Here is a 17,325-nt window from a genome sequence, read left to right on the forward strand (position 1 = left end):
GAACCGATTCTAGCAGAGTTGTCACACCACTGACTTACCCAGTCCAAGAACAGTTCCATCCCTCTGTGGCAGCGGTTCTCAACCTGTGAGTCGCGACCCCTTTGGGGGTTGAACGACCCTTTCACAGGGGTCGCCTAAGACCATCGGAAAACACATATATAATTACATATTGTTTTTGTGATTAATCACTATGCTTCAATTATGTTCAATTTGTAACAATGAAATTGGGGGTCACCACAACATGAGGAACTGTATTAAAGGGTTGCGGCATTAGGAAGGTTGAGAACTACTGCTCTGTGGGGAAGGTGCCCTCTCTGAATCAGCACCGAATGACTGGGAAGATGCATGTGATACAGTGAGACGGGATTCACAGCCCACAACTAATGGGCTGCCAGCCAGACCAACCAGGCCTGCCTGGTGTGCGTGGGAAAACTGCCATTGTGTCCCTCAACCCATACAGCTAATGCACACACATCCAAGGGAATACGGGCATTGTATTGGCTAATGAGAGAATAATAGCAACTGCCTCTTATATAGAGCTTATTATATCACAGACAGCATTCTAAATGCTTTTCTGTGTCAATAACTCTTTTAATATTCAGACTTCTCTAATGAGGTGGCTACCATCAATATGCTCATGTTACAAATGCAGAGCGACTAACATACTTGCCCACAACCTAGCCTGCCCAGATGGATCCGGATTGGGGGGAGGGGGGCGGGTAGGCGGGGTGATGGAAGCCCCAGGATAAAACACCACAAACTCCCATTGTTTGGAACAATAGTTTAGTAGTGTTTCTTGAATAAATACTTTTCAGTCTTCTGTATGCCTTTGGTTTCCTGAGCCCTAAAATGGATGATTTTTTTACTGTTTTGTCCAGTTTTATTGTTGCTTTTGGGGCAGAGCATTTGCCAAGTTCCTCACTCCACCACTTTGGAAGTCCTGACATCCCCTTCCCCCCCCTCCCCCCCAGGCACACTCTTAAGTTTATTTTAGGCTAATAATACTACCAACTATTTATTTTAAATTGGCTTCATTTTAATTGAAAATCTAATCTTTCTCCAAGAGCCATTAATGGCTCTATCAGCATCTTGAAAGCATTAGGGGGCCTCTGAGAGAACCATCTTGCTGAATATAAACCACATGTTTCCCCGTCAGACTTCAGGCCTCCCTGATATGGGGATATCTACCTGTAGATGCCTTCACGCTGCCTCAAGGTCCGTGGGGGTGGGAAGGACAGGGCTTTTCTGGCCCTCTTCCCTGATGGATGAAGTGATAAGAAAACAGGTTCCTAAGCTGAAAGTTGCCTCATGTAATTTCTGATACCCAACAATATAGTTTAAACCACATTATTATCCAACCTTCTAACTTCCTCCACCCAGCATATATTACAAAAAAACCTCCACAAGACCCTGAAAACCTCAGAATTCCACATGACAAACTGTTCATAAGCATGAAAACCATCAGTAAAGCCCTTCAGGGCCAGGGTGTCATGTGGGTAATTGGCAAGAACCTCTTTAAAAGGGATTCCATTCAATAATGTGTCTTAAAAAAAAAAACTTAGCTAAACCTAAAGCTGAGCATCAAGTAATTACACTCTCAATCTTTCCAATTGCACAGTGTTTTGAAAATGTCAAAATTACAACCAAATGCTGCTGGAGCATATTGTACTGGTGGTTTTCTAGTAGAGGTGCTGGCCATACGAGTGGAAAGGGGAAAGTTTGCATATTTTCCCTGTAGAACCATAGTAAGTGGAGCATATAGATATAATATAGATGGAACCTATTGAAATACACATATTTAATGAGTTTGGTCTTTGGTTGTTTTTTCTTCCCCCTCTTTGGAAGGAAAATCAGTGTATGGCCATAAAACCATAAGGTTGCTATGGAAAAAACTTACTAAAGCAGCAAATTTCCATAAGAGACAAACAAGTCATCAAAAGGTGATACTCCAGCCTGGCCAGCGTGGCTCAGTGGTTGAGCATCAATCTATGAACCAGGAGGTCACAGTTCGATTCCCAGTTGCAGGCTCAATGCCCAGTGGGGGCGCATACAAGAGGCAGCAGATTGAGTGACAAGGGGAGAAACCAAGATGGCGGCATAGGTTAACGCCAGAGATTGCTGCCTCGAACAACCACTTCAGAGATATAACTAAAGGACAACAATGATAAAATCTGACACTGAAATACCTTTTATTAATAAAGAATGTTGAGATAAGCATACCAATATTTAAAAAAAAAAAAAAGGACAGAACGGACATCATCCAGAACCACAGGAAGGCTGGCTGAGCGGAAATTCTACAACTAGGAAGAAAGAGAATATCATACCCAGACTCAGAGAAGGCGCAGCGCTGAAGTGAAATACTCAGGTGCAGAGTGCACGCGCGGAGCGGGCTGGCGGCAAGGGCACGGTTGTTGTTTTCAATCAGGAGGGAGTTTCAGGCTCTGAGCTCCAGATCCGGGCGAGTCTCTGGGGACCCAGACTCAAACGGGAGAAGCGGGACTGTCTGGCTTCGGTCGGAACTCGAAGGCAGCTTTCTCTCTGAGGTTTGCAGCGGTTGCTGGGACTCTGAGAGGCAGAGCCCCTAGGGACGGAACTGAGAACAGCCATAACTGCTTGCTCCGCCCGCCCTGTAGATCCCCGGGGGCCCACCCTGCCCAAGCCCTGCGCAGAGCCATTTGCCAGATAGCCTCAGGCAAACGCTAGATTAGCACCGCCCTAGAGATCCAGCACAGAAGCTCTCCCACTGCAGACACAGCTGACTCTCATAGCCAGTTAGCCTGGAGGTCAAATCACCCCGGTATTGCCGACATCAATCAAGGCTTAAAGGCAACAAGACTGCGGACAAAGACCACTAGGGGGTGCACCAAGAAAAGATAAAAAAACGCGGAGACAAACAGGACGCAAATGTCAGAAATGGAAGATATAGAGCTCAAAACCACACTTTTAAGGTCTCTCAAGAACTGTCTAGAAGCTGCCGATAAACTTAGTAAGGCCCTCGAAAAGACTGGTGAGACCGCCGATAAATGCAGTGAGATCCTCAAGAAATCTAATGAGACCCTCGACGTTGTGATAAAGAACCAACTAGAAATTAAGCATACACTGACTGAAATAAAGAATATTATACAGACACCCAACAGCAGACCAGAGGAGCGCAAGAATCAAGTCAAAGATTTGAAATGCGAAGAAGCAAAAAACACCCAACTGGAAAAGCGAAATGAAAAAAGAATCCGAAAATACGAAGATAGTGTAAGGAGCCTCTGGGACAGCTTCAAGCATACCAACATCAGAATTATAGGGGTGCCAGAAGATGAGAGAGAGCAAGATATTGAAAACCTATTTGAAGAAATAATGACAGAAAACTTCCCCCACCTGGTGAAAGAAATGGACTTACAGGTCCAGGAAGCGCAGAGAACCCCAAAAGGAATCCAAAGAGGACCACACCAAGACACATCATAATTAAAATGCCAAGACCAAAAGACAAAGAGAGAATCCTAAAAGCAGCAAGAGAAAGAAAATCAGTTACCTACAAGGGAATACCCATACGACTATCAGCGGATTTCTCAACAGAAACTTTGCAGGCCAGAAGGGAGTGGCAAGAAATATTCAAAGTGATGAATACCAAGAACCTACAACCAAGATTACTTTATCCAGCAAAGCTATCATTCAGAACTGAAGGTCAGATAAAGAGCTTCACAGATAAGGAAAAGCTAAAGGAGTTCATCACCACCAAACCAGTATTATATGAAATGCTGAAAGGTATCCTTTAAGAAGAGGAAGAAGAAGAAAAAGGTAAAGATACAAATTATGAACAACAAACATTCATCTATCAACAAGTGAATCTAAGAATCAAGTGAATAAATAATCTGGTGATCATAATAGAATCAGGGACATAGAAAGGGAATGGACTGACTATTCTTGGGGGGGAAAGGGGTGTGGGAGATGCGGGAAGAGACTGGACAAAAATCGTGCACCTATGGATGAGGACAGTGGGTGGGGAGTGAGGGTGGAGGGTGGGGCGGGAACTGGGAGGAGGGGAGTTATGGGGGGGGGAAAGAGGAACAAATGTAATAATCTGAACAATAAAGATTTAATTTTAAAAAAAGAGCAGATCAATGTTTCTCTCTCATCGATGTTTCTATTTCTCTCTCCCTTCCTCTCTCTAAAAATTAATAAAAACATTTTTTTGAAAAAGCTGATACTCCAAGAGATAAGGCAAGGGCCCCTCACACGTACAAGAGGTTGTGCACGACTTATGCAAGGGCAGGTAAATGCCATGGGTCTTCCCCAAGCCTTCACTCGAGCTCTTGGTCAGGACCCACAGAGTAATGGGCTGGGTGAGGATTTGTGCAAATCCAGTGCCACACTGTGTCACCGGAGCCCTTGTAAACAATGGTCCAGAACCGCTCATGAATGCCCTTCCTCACGAAGCCCACCTTGGTAGCGTCATCCCCTTTGTAATGTGCTAAATGCTGGGAAAACATATGCTGGCCAGTCAAGGCCCAGTTTAGGAAGCCATTCTATATGATAGGGGAGTAAGGGGGCAAAGCAACCATTTACATTAACAGAATATGTTAAGTATATATTATTCCAAAAAACTATTAAGACACATAGGTTGCTAACAGGCACCTATGGATCAAATCTAACTATAAGTACATTTCATTGGCTACATACTGATTTGTTTGCTTTTACATCTGCATTTCCAGGGGGGAAAGGAGAAGAATATAGGGGTTTCTCAATTTTAACTTTGTCAGGAGGGAAAGGCCAGCCACCATTTCATTTTAGCAGTGGAACATTATTCTCTGGTTTGCAGAGGGAAATTTTAGATGTAACTGTTTGGAGAAGGTGAGGAATATGGGAGAGCTGGAGTGGGGAGAGATTAAAGCATATGTATTAGGTTGCGTTTTTTCTGTGTGTTTATTTTGAATATTTTGCTGGAATAAAGAGGGAGGAGTGTCTTCAAATAACAACAATGGTCTACTGTACACTTGCCAACCCCTAAGGTAAGCAAGGAGCATTTCTCACTCCCAGCCCTGTCCTTGCACCTAGGGAAGGGAGGGGAGGGGAACTGGGCTGCTCACGCAGTTGCTCTAAAGAGCCCCTAACTAAGCCAAGATTCACAAATCCAGGAGGGCCATAGAAAGGGCGTGGAGGAAAGGAGAGTTTGTAGCTAAAAGTGCCTGCTCCCTCCCCCATCAGAAGGAAGGGCTCCTTCCTGCCAGCTCAGTGTCCATGGTGCCCATTTTTGCCTTCTGTAGACACTGAATGAAAAGGAAGAATCAGGAGGCAAGAGTGCCATGACCATGTACCTGGTACTACTGGCTCCTTTGTAAACCATCTACTACAGTGCCTGCCTTGTTGGGTGTAACTGGCAGAGAAACGTAGATCCTTGCCCTCTTGGAGCTTACAGTCCGGCCAAGGAGACAAATGTGAAGGGGGCCGAGGGGTGGAGAAAATTATGCAATGAGTTACAAAACAGGGGAGTACAGGGCACTCTTAGAGCATCTAACAGGATGTGTCTAGTCTGGCAAGGGGTGGGGGGAGGGGGGTAGGTCTGAAAAGGCCTTCAAGGGTGTGACATTTCTGCTACTCACTCAAGAGCAAGTGCTAGACAGGGCAGGGAGAAGGGCTCTATAGAGAGGAAACAGCATGTGGGACATGTCCTGAGACAGAAAAGAGATGGAGGGAAGGAACTGAAAGAAGGTCCTGGGCAGAGCACAGGGGCGCTGGCAGGAGGCGCCAGAATCTGCAAGGAATCAGTGGAGTTGGTAAAGGGTTAGGATTTTATCCTAAGAACCATGATAATTATTTGAGGACCTTTATGTGGAGAAGAAATCAAGTCAGGTGGCCATTTTTAAAAGCCCCCCTAGTTCCTTTCTGTGGAAAATGAGTAACAGCTGACAAGACAGGAGCTCTGCTCAGGTGTATGGTCAGAGAAGGCAGAATTGGGGCTTTGCTAGGAAGAAGCAACTAAAGAACAGAAGAGAGAGGGTATAAAAAGGCCACAAAAATACAACATGGTAGAAAAAGAGAGAAAAAAAATACGTGGAATAGGCCACATGGGGGACAGACACAGGCAGGGCTGATGATGAGAAGAAAGACTCAAGTATCAGTGGGCTGGAGGTCCCAGTGAGGCCAAGGACTGCTGGTGGGAGTGGGCAAGAGAGCAAGCAGAAGGATGATGTTGGGGTGCGCAAAAGCGGAACCATTTCTGGGTATTAGTGTCCAGAATGTGGCTTGGCAGAAGGTGGTTATGGAAATGGTTATGGAAAAGTGGACGAGAATGATAGCAATGATAAGAAGGTAGGAAAACAAAGACCACATTGCTGAAGAGGCACTGAGTCCCAGCTCCTGGGAGAAGCAGGGAAGCTCAGCCACAGGCGAAGTCTTCCAAATATAGATTTAGAGCTTCTGGAAGGGCTTCAAGAATATTCTACCCTCCTCCCCACCCCTACCTCGACCCCAAGCCTCCCCACTCCTTTTGCCTAAGTGTTTGGCTTGACTACATAAAAGCAACTATTAACACAGTTGTTTAGAGATTCACAGACATGTTACACGTACAGTTCAGCATGTATTCCTAGGGAATCTATGTGCATCGTAAGCAGAAAAGTTACTGATAAGCCTGGCCTCCATTCCCATGGCCTCAGCCTATGGCTTGTGCTCCATAGAGTGACTGCTACATTGCTTGTACCACACATACGACGCCATGTCCTGTGTCCCTACCAGATTCAGAAGTCACATAAGGTCACTGCGCTTCCTTCACACTCCCTAATGCCACGTCTAAGATGTATGTAGTAGATGCTCAATAAAGAATGAATCAATGCCATTTATATAAAATTCAAAACTGTCAAAACTAATTTATGATGTTAAAAGTCAGCACAATGGCTCTATCCTGGGTGGGGAGGGTAACTGGATGGGAGTATCAATGTTATATTTCTTGATCTGGGTGTTGTTTGTGTGGATGTGTTCAGTCAACATTCATTGGTCTATGCACAGCAAAGAAAATCATCAACAAGAAAAAAAACAACCTGCTGAATGGGAGAATATATTTGGCAACGATTCATCCAATAAGGACTTAATATCCAAAATTTATTAAAAACCCCCACAACTCAACACCAAAAAAAACAAACAATTCAATTAAAAAATGGGCAGAGGCCCTGAATAGACACTTTCTATAAAAACGACATGCAGATGGCCAATAGACATATGAAAAGATGCTCAGCATCACTAATTGTCAGAAAAGTACAAATTAAACCACAATTAAATATCACCTCACACCTGTCAGAATGGCTATCATCAATAAATCAACAAACAACATGTGTTGTTGAGCATGTGAAGAAAAGGGAACACTCGTGTACTGTTGGTGGAAAATCAGTAAGGAGGGACTGCCTTAAGACCCAGTGATTCCACCTCTGGGTATAGATCTGAAAAAACCCAAAACACTAATTTGATCAAATATATGCACCCCTGTGTTCACTGCAGCATTATTTACAATAGCCAAGATAGGAAAGCAGCCCAAGTGCCCGTCAACCCAAGTGGATAAAATTGTTGTGGAACACCTTACCCGTGGGCTGTGAGCACTGAAGGGGGTTGCACAGTGCAAGCCTAAGAAGTTGTGGAACATATATAAATTGAACATTACTCGGCCACAAAAAAGAATGAAATCTTACCATTTGCGACAGAATGGATGGGCCTAGAACATATTATGCTGTAAAATACGTCAGTCAGAGAAAGACAAATCATCTGATTTCACTTATATATGAAATCTAAAGAACAAAATAAATGAACAAACAAAATTGAAACAGACTTTTAGACCAGAGAGCAGACTAATGATTGTCAAAGGGAAGGGGGGAGGGGAGACTGGGTGAGAAAGATGAAGGGATTAGGAAGTACAAATTGGTAGTTACAAAATAGTCATGGGAGGTAAAGTACAGCATAGAAAATACATTCAATCATATTGTAATATCAATGTATGGTGCCAGGTGGGTACTAGAAATATTGGTGGGAACACTTTGTAAAGTTCTATATGATTGTCTAACCAATACGGCATACACCTGAAGCTAATACAAAATAGTACTGAATGTAAACTAATTAAAAAATAAATTAAACAAATTAAAAAGAAATAAATGGCCCTGGCCTGGTGGCTCTGTTGGTTGGAGCATCATCCCGAACACCAAAATTCCTGGTCAGGGCCCATACCTAGGTTGTGAGTTCGATCCCAGTCAGGGTGCGTATGGGAGGCAACCAAACCAATCAATGTTTCTCTCTCTCCCCTTCCCTCTAAAATCAATAAAAACATATCCTCAGATGAGAATTTTAAAAATAAATAAATGATAACTAGGAAAACAAAAAAAATAAATACTTCTTAAATGGAGTTTAAAAATTCATTAGTCTGTATAATTATGATTTGTACATTTTTTTCTGTCTATATGTTAGGTTTCCATAATTTTTTAAATGATAAATAAATCAATCACGCCACTGAAATGCTTCCCCAATGTAGGACTTCAACAACAAGCTAAAGCAGGCACTGGCAAAGATGTTCTAGAAGAGGGAAGACATGGAATGTCTTAGGCCTTGCATGCCCCACGGCCTCCATCACAACTACTGGGCTTTTGCTGTCACACCAATGAGCCACAGATAATGTGGAAATGAACAAGTGTGGCTGTGTCCCAACACAACGTCCTGATGAACACTGACCTTTGAATTTTGTATCATTTTCACACATCCTGAACCAGTCTTGACTTTTGTTGAGCATTCAAATTTTAAAAACCATTCTTAGCTCTCCAGCTGTGCAAGAATGGGCTGCAGGCCCACTGAGGCCCACAGGAAGTGTGTGCCCAACCCCGGCACTAAGGGGGGATGCATATCAAACACATCTCCTGGCCTGCGTCCGGCTCAGCCTGTCCCTCGTCCCTCCCCCAAGCTGCCCCCCAGCATCTCCCACCTTTGTAAGTGGGCAGAGACTCCATCCTGTCACCACATGGATATTTACTGTCCCGAGGTTTGATGGGCTCCACTCGACAGATGGGATAGGGGTTGTAATCTTGCTTATACGTCGTGAGCAGATCCATGTTCTCTTCACTTGGGACGAACTGGTCCGGCTGGTAGATCTTCACTGGTAATACTTTGTGGGGCCCAAAATCTCTCCTGTAATGAAAACAAGCACATGCACGGGGCCCCTGGCTCAGGTACGGCTCTCGGTTTCCACTCAGCCCAATTCCACAAATGTCCGCTAAGAATGACCTACTCCATGCCCCCGACTGCTCTTCCTCCTCTGTTGCCCACTTTCGAGAAAGACGCCCCATTCTCTCCTCACCCACCCCAGGCTCCTGGACACCATCTGGGTCCACCCCGCACGGCTCCAGTCACTCACCAGCGACGGCCCCTCCATCTTATCAGTCTGTCTTCCCTCCAAGGCTCAGACCCTGACCATTCCTCACTTGACCAGGTGACAGCTGACTGCCTGGCTTTCCTGCTTCCTTACGGCCACTTCCACTTCAATCCCCTGAGTTGGCCAGAATCAGCCCTCTAACCTGAAAATCAGATCACTTCACTCCCCAGCTTAAAACCCTTCCCGATAAAGCCCAGCCTGCTAGCATGGTGTGTAAGCTTCGCTGACCCTGGCCCTGCCTTACTCCCCAGCCGCATCTCCCACCGCCCCCCGCCCACATTCCACTCCAACCGCCCCAGGCCACTGAGAAGGCCTCTCCTCTGCGCCTGCTCTTCCTGCCTTCCTTCCCCCCAAATCCCCTCACTGTGGAGCTAACTCTATTTTTTCAGACACCACCACTTCCTTCTCTGTGCTCCCATAGCTCCTCCTGCTAACATTTATTTCCTTCCTCTGCTTGACCTTACAGAAAACCCTGAAGAGCAGAACAGTACATAAAGGGAGACACTGATGCCCTAACCCAGTGGTCGGCAAACTCATTAGTCAACAGAGCCAAATATCAACAGTACAACAATTGAAATTTCCTTTGAGAGCCAAATTTTTTAAACTTAAACTATATAGGTAGGTACATTGTTATTAACTTAATTAGGTACTCCTAAGGCTTAGGAAGGGACACACTCAAGGGGCCAAAGAGCCGCACGTGGCTCGCGAGCCGCAGTTTGCTGACCACGGCCCTAACCGGTTTGGCTTAGTGGATAGAGCGTCGGCCCGCGGACTGAAGGGTCCCAGGTTTGATTCTGGCCAAGGGCATGTACCTTGGTTGCGGGCACATCCCCGGGAGGAGGTGTGCAGGAGGCAGCTGATCGATGTTTCTCTCTCATCGATGTTTACAACTCTCTATCCGTCTCCCTTCCTCTCTGTGAAAAATCAATAAAATATATTTAAAAAATAAAAAAATATAAAAAATAAATAAATAAAGGGAGACACTGAGCCTTTCATTTCCCTGCTCCCTGCCACCAGTGCCCTCATCATCGCAGGGAGCATGAAACAGTGGGATGACAAAGCGCGATGGCCTTCACTAAATGGGAAACACTCCCTTCCCTAAGCATCCCACAGCTACAGGGAGGCCCAAAGCTCGCTGTACCTGGATCACCCTGGCCACACCGGGGCTGGGCTTGGCCTTCCAGTCCCCACCAGGGCGATCCTGACTTGCGATTCTCGTGCAGACTCTCCTAAGCAAGTATTTCCCCCCAAGGGCTCTGCTTGACAGGACAGCCTGGTTTGGCCTGGAACCCATTTATTAACCTGGACGAGGGGAGGTAGATGGGCCCTGATGGTGCTTGCCAAAGCAGCCTCGCCAAGGGAGGGGGGAGGTTTCCGGACAGGAAAACATCAGACCCAAACACCAATAAAACCCACTTCCCGGCCGAAATCTGGAGCAGCATTACTGAGCCACGCTTGACTAGCAAAGGTAACACGCTCCACTGTAACCTGTCTTGCATGAATTATATACATGGTTGTCCATAAACCCAAACCCGGGCCTGAAAATGCTTGGTGGGATGGGGGCAGCCAGTGAGGAAGCAGGAGAACTAGTCTCCCTAGGGCTCTGCGGAGGAAATGGGAGATGCTTCAGTTGAACTCCCAGTAACACCCTCTGGGTAGAATTAAAAATATCTCTGGGCAGCAGTTACAGGTCTTCAGCCTTCCCCCGAGCCCCTTGTGGGTAAACAGGAGGAGGAAGCTGGGTGACCTGAGGCCGCTGGCAGCCGGCTGTGTACAACTGGGACTTCAGAGAGAGCAGCTAAATGAGAACCCCAGGGTCAGTCCACACTTTCATCCTTCTTAGTGTAGCTCATGCCAGGGTCTGCTTACTGCTCAGCCAACCGCAGCAGCGGGCTCGGAGGGAGGGCCTAGGCGGACAGAGAAATGGCAGTTTCCAGAAAGCCCTGTCTGATCGTGATGACTGCATGGCAGCTTTTATCAGAGAGTTTGTGTTCTCAGGGGAGGGCTCCCAAGTTACAGGTGAGCGCTCCTCCTTCCCAAAGGGATGGGAAGGCCCTAGCCAGTTTGGCTCAGTGGATAGAGTGTCGGCCCTTGGACTGAAGGGTCAAGGGTCTGATTCTGGTCAAGGTCATGTACCTTGGTTGCAGGCTCAATCCCTGGTCAGGACTCATGTGGGAGGCAACCAATTGATGTGTCTGTCTCACATCGATGTTTCTCTCTCTGTGTCTCTCCCCCTCCCTTCTCTAAAAATCAATGGAAAATATCCTTGGGTGAGGATTAACAAACAAACAAAAGGGGTGGGGAGAAGTCTGGAGGCAGGAGAGACCACACACACTGCCTGCATAAACTCATGTTCATCGATGGCTGCCCCAGGGTTCAGCCCTGTGCCAAGGAGGAGGATCAGGAGATGCCAAGGGCAAGTGGTAAGAAACAAGGCCCAAGGCCCAAGCTGCGGCCCTCCCAACCCCAGAGCATCCAGGAGTGCTTTCCAGTCACCAGACCCTGCACACAGGTCATGACATCCTCCTCCGCCATTACTCCCTCAGGGAGCCAGCTTCTCCTTCAAGATACTGTGAAAGCCTTCCTTCCAGGGCTTCCTTCATTGCGCTTAAGGCCCTACTTCCTGCTGTTTCTACAGAAAAAAAGCAGGAAAATGCCCAGAATCCAACACCGGCTCATGGACTGTCCTGCAGCTGGTTGCTCGAGGGCAAAAGCTGACTCAGCACAGTCCTTGCTCACTGTGTTGAGGGAAAATTGTTCCCCGGGCGTCCTTCTCCAGTGCAAAATGTAAGTCCCTGTGAAAGCACTTCTATGATTGAATATCCTGATCAGCTATAACTAAGAAAACGATCTTGAGGGGGAAATGATCTATTTCTGAAGAGCGGAAAGGCTTTCAGTTGAGCTCATTTATACCCCACCCAAAAATATTTGCTGCGGCTTAAGAGTGAATTAAATCTGAATTTATGGTCCTGATTGTGTTTTTATGTTAAGGACATTCCCTGAAACCTACCATTAACCAAAACGCAACTGCGCGTCCCCAATCTCACATAATCCTACACCCTTTAAGGTCACCAGAGAAAAGTCTATTTTATCCTTCCCAGAAATTGCTCACATTTAGTAGCTTTTTTTTTTTTTTAACAACACTCCCCTCACTTCCTGTGTTGCATTTCTTAGTCCCTGTGCCCATTGTGACTAAGAACCAAGAAAAAAAATTGGTCAAAGATGTTAGGTTTCTTTCAGGTGTGGAGCCATAAAAGTGATATAGTCTGGAGGGCGGAGAGAGAGAGCCCGAGTTAAGTAAAGGTTAAAGTGGCCTGCTGGGAAGGTCATAGCAACTGACTCCCAATCACTAGGCAAAGCCACAGGAAGGTGTTTGACAAGAGTCTGACAAAAAGAAAGAAGAAATAACAAAGGCAGTCAGCTCGGGAGCCTGGAAATAGGGCCAAGAAGATTTTCACAGCGATAAAGGGGCCATGAAATACTTTTTTAAAAAACCTATTATTAATGTTTATCTATGAAAACTTCAGAATTTGTTTGTGTGCCCAACTAATCAATCATATGAAATGGAATCCATTTTTAAAAGTTCCTCCTCGCCCTGGCTGGTGTTGTTCAATGGTTAGAGCGTCAGCCTGCACACCAGAGGGTCTCGGGTTCGATTCCCAGTCAAGGGCAGGTACCTGGGTTCCAGTTCCATCCCTGCTCCGAGCCGGGGCGGGGGGGGGGGGGGGGGGGGGGGGGGTGTGGGAAGCAACCAATTGACGTGTCTCTCTCACATCAATGTTTCTCTCCCCACCCCCCACCCCGCTTCGTCTCTCCCTTCCACTCTCTCTAAAAATCAATGGAGCCCTGGCTGGTTTAGCTCAGTGGCTAGAGCGTCGGCCTGCAGTCTGAAGGGTCCCAGGTTCAATTCCGGACAAGGGCATATGCCCGGGTTGCAGGCTCGATCCCCAGTAGGGGGTGTGCAGGAGACAGCAGAACAATGATTTTCTCGCATTACTGATGTTTCTCTCTCTCTTTCCCTCTCCCTTCCTCTCTGAAATCAATAAAAATATTTAAAAAAAATAAAAATAAATGGAAAAAATACCATCACTCCTCCAGTGAGGATTTAAAAAAAAAAAAAAGAAGAGTTCCTCCTCTTGCCCAAAGCCCATCTCTTCACCGCTACCCTAAAACCCCTCCCTCTTTCATGGAAACCTCATCGATGGACCATCTCCTGGTCTGCGCTTAATCCTTTTCCTTTACCGCCTCCTTTCTGTCAGTATTTAAACATGCTCCATCCTTTCTGAACTTTAAGGGGGAAAAATAAAATACGACACAAGAGTCCACTCCCCTGCCTCCTCTCTCCTAGAAAGGGTTGTCTACGGATGCAGACCTGCCTTCCTCACGCCCCATTGTGCCCCCCCATCAGCTCTGATTCTGCTCCTTCCTTGCTCTAGGTGAGGCCTGAATGTATCCAAATCTAGTCACTGCTCCGTGGGCCTTTATGCTCCTGCAGCGTCTTCATATTACCCATCCTCTCTCTCATTTTTTAAACGCCCTTCCCCTAGACTTCTGAGATACTCCTCATGATCTGTCCTCTCTCTTAATATGGGGTTTTGCTCTTTGTCGATCAATTGATTTGATTTCATTACTTCCATGTAGAATTCTAAAATTTCCCAGAGTGAAAAAGCACCCGCTAAGAAAACCATTATGTCACCCCGGGCAGGTTGGGGAGCCCATCCCAGGGCACTGAGGAAGGTCCCTAGGCTGAGTCTAAGGGCTTAATTCTTTTTTTTTTTTAATTGATTTTTCACAGAGAGGAAGGGAGAGGGATAGAGAGTTGGAAACATCGATGAGAGAGAAACATCGATCAGCTGCCTCCTGCACACCCGCTACTGGGGATGTGCCTGCAACCAAGGTACATGCCCTTAGCTGGAATCAAACCTGGGACCTTTCAGTCCGCAGGCGACGCTCTCTCCACTGAGCCAAACCGGCTAGGGCAGGGCTTGATTCTTGTCACTGATCCTGCGAAGAACACACTGGGCCCTCCTTGTCTTCACAATGAAAGACAGAGTTCCAAGCACCTGCCTCCAGGACTCAGGCTACACAGTTCCTGTCTCCTGCTCTACTCTCTCATCACCTTGACCGCCACTAAAGCTGAGGCTAACATCTGTCACCGCTTCATATAAGCGCTGGACAAAATATAAACACAACTACCTGTCAGCACTAAAGAGCAACCAAGACAGGAAGATTCTGGGGCAGGATCAATGGGTGAAAGAAGGGAATGGCGCGGGTGAGCCTCGGTGGCAGCTCCCACTTTGTTTCAGGGCCTCCGTCTGAAGGCGGGCTCCGGCCTGCGCTAGGTAAGGCAGCTCAAATGGGAATAGAACACCTTCCGTCTCTTTTGACTGAAGAACCAGAGGACCAAATTTTGAGGCAACCACAGGCACCAGAAAGCGAAGAAGAGATCCTGGAAAGGAGAAAACCAGAAACAAGAAGCTCCAATGTTATCTACCACTGGGCCCAAATCTCTAGCTGACCTCACATGCATGTCAGCCTTCAAGCAACAGGCTAAAGGCAAAGAACTGAACTGAGACCCCCAGCTGGTGTAGCTCAGGGGTTGAGCATCGACCTATGAACCAGAGGTCACAGTTGGATTCCCAGTCAGGGCATATGCCCAGGTTGCAGGCTCCATCCCCAGTGGGGGGTGTCAGAAAGCAGCCGAACAGTGATTCTCTCTCTCCCTCTCCCTTCCTCTCAGAAATCAATAAACAACATATTTTTTAAAAGACAAAAAAAAAAGATACCTTAACCAATAAAGAAATTTTTTTTAAAAAGAACTGAACTGAGATTTAAGCTGCCACCCAAGACAGAGTTTGAGTTTTCACTCAGTCCAATCAAGTTACCCCCTATCTGCTCTAAAAAGAAGAAAAAACATCTTCAGAAGCGAATATAGAAAAATCTAGTCTCCACTATACAACATTAACAATGTACAGGATCAATCCAAAATTACCTGGCATACATACAAATGTGACCCACTCTCAAGAAAGAAAAAGATAAATCATGAGGACCAACCCAAACAGACCCAGATGTTAGAACCAACGCAGCTATTTAACTATGCTCAATTACAAAAGGCAAATGAGGTCATAATGAATTAAAAGGAAACTACAGAAGGCAAACAGTATCGAAATAAAAAGAACCAAATGTATACCCTAAAACTGAAAAATACAATATCTGAAATAAAACATCCACTGGATGGGCTTAATATAAGAATGGAGGTGGAGGAAAGATTCAGTAAACTTGAAAACAGATGAATAGAAACTATCCATACTAAAGAACAAAGAGAAAAGAGATTGGAGGAGGGGGGAAAATGAACAGGGACAGAAAAAAATAAATACTTGAAGAAATAATGGGCAAATTGTCCCCAAATTTAATCAAAGACACACAGCATCAAAGGCTCTGAAATTGCTCAGGCAAGTCTAGTGCTGGGACCTATTTCTGCATGTCTTCATTAATTCTCAGGCCAGTGTACAGAGGGGAGTAAGCATATCCCTTGGGGTATAGGTCTGAGTAGAAAGCCAAGTATATTTGAACAGAAAATGTGTAAAATTCCATGGGTGGGGAAAGACTCAAGCCTACTAGCAACTTTCTTGCTTCTTTCCTGGCTTTTGAAGAGGGTACCAACTACCCTTTCTCTTTTAGCTCTTGCCTCCCTGACTCTCCTCAGTTTACCCAAAAGTCTTGTCAGTAAATGAAGAAATGTGCGCTGCCAACTTCCTGCCTTCCACCCTTCAGCCAAACCTATCAAGTCTCACCCTGAAATCTTCCCACACACATGTGCACCTCCAATTCACCCTGACCATGGTCTCCCTTCATTTTTTTTAATATATTTTATTGATTTTTTTACAGAGAGGAAGGGAGAGGGATAGAGAGTTAGAAACATCGATGAGAGAGAAACATCGATCAGCTGCCTCCTGCACACTTCCTACTGGGTATGTGCCCGCAACCAAGGTACATGCCCTTGACTGGAATCGAACCTGGGACCCTTGAGTCCTCAGGCCAACGCTCTATCCACTGAGTCAAACCGGTTAGGGGCATGGTCTCCCTTACAGTGGTTCTCAACCTGTGGGTCGCGGCCCCTGAAAATACATCCTGCATGTCAGATATTTACATTACGATTCATAACAGTAGCAAAATTACAGTTATGAAGTAGCGACGAAAATTATTTTATGGTTGGGGGGGTCACCAAAACATGAGGAACTGTACTAAAGGGTCGCGGCATGAGGAAGGTTGAGAACCACTAGAATAAAGGTCTCACACCATCTTGGGGACTCACTTCTTTCCTATGAAGTTATCCACTTTGCCCATCTTAAAGGATCTGGCTTTCCTAACAGAAATAATGTCACAAAATGGGGCCCAAGTGCTTTGCAGAATGACACGCCTAAGGGGAAATGAGGCTTGAAGTACAAACCTCTTCTTCATAAATTGGTCTCAGGTCTATCTGAACCAAAGGCAGATCCCATGTGGAAGAATTACCAAGGGCTGCGAGAAAGCGTCATAGTAAGGGGGGGGGGGGCTGAAAATCACAAGCTCTCTCCTTACGGCACCTGCTGTAAATCCCCAAGATTTACAGTCAGCAAGAGTTGTGTGCAGCTGTACTCACGCCTCATGCTGGGATGATAACCTTGCCAGAAACCAGGTGTTTTTTGTGTCTGGGCTTAATCACCAAAGCCAGCCAAGCCCTGGGTCACGTGACTTCATTATGCAGCAGGTGGCAGCCCCACGGCCAGTCTCAGAAACCAAGCCAGGTCAGCCTTTAGATAGCGACGTGGGTGGGACATTCTGGTAATAAGGGACCCAAGGGCAGAGGGATGACAATCCATGCAGACACCGGGTGTGCAAGCACAGGGCTGACCCATCCCATCCCCCAGAGGCCTCTGCGGGGGCACCCAGGAGAC

General features: G+C 46.2%; 1 protein-coding gene across 1 annotated transcript in view; it reads right to left on the reverse strand.

Moving 5' to 3' along the window:
- Positions 1-17,325, reverse strand: part of SAXO1 (stabilizer of axonemal microtubules 1) — a 75,955-nt gene that overhangs the window by 1,300 nt on the left and 57,330 nt on the right. The window contains exon 3 of the mRNA XM_036329157.1: positions 8,942-9,144. Within this exon, the coding sequence (XP_036185050.1) occupies positions 8,942-9,144 (203 nt within the window). The remainder of the gene's footprint in view (positions 1-8,941; positions 9,145-17,325) is intronic.

The sequence above is a fragment of the Myotis myotis genome, unplaced genomic scaffold (genome assembly GCF_014108235.1).
Source record: "Myotis myotis isolate mMyoMyo1 unplaced genomic scaffold, mMyoMyo1.p scaffold_m19_p_12, whole genome shotgun sequence".
NCBI classification, from domain to species: Eukaryota; Metazoa; Chordata; class Mammalia; order Chiroptera; family Vespertilionidae; genus Myotis; species Myotis myotis.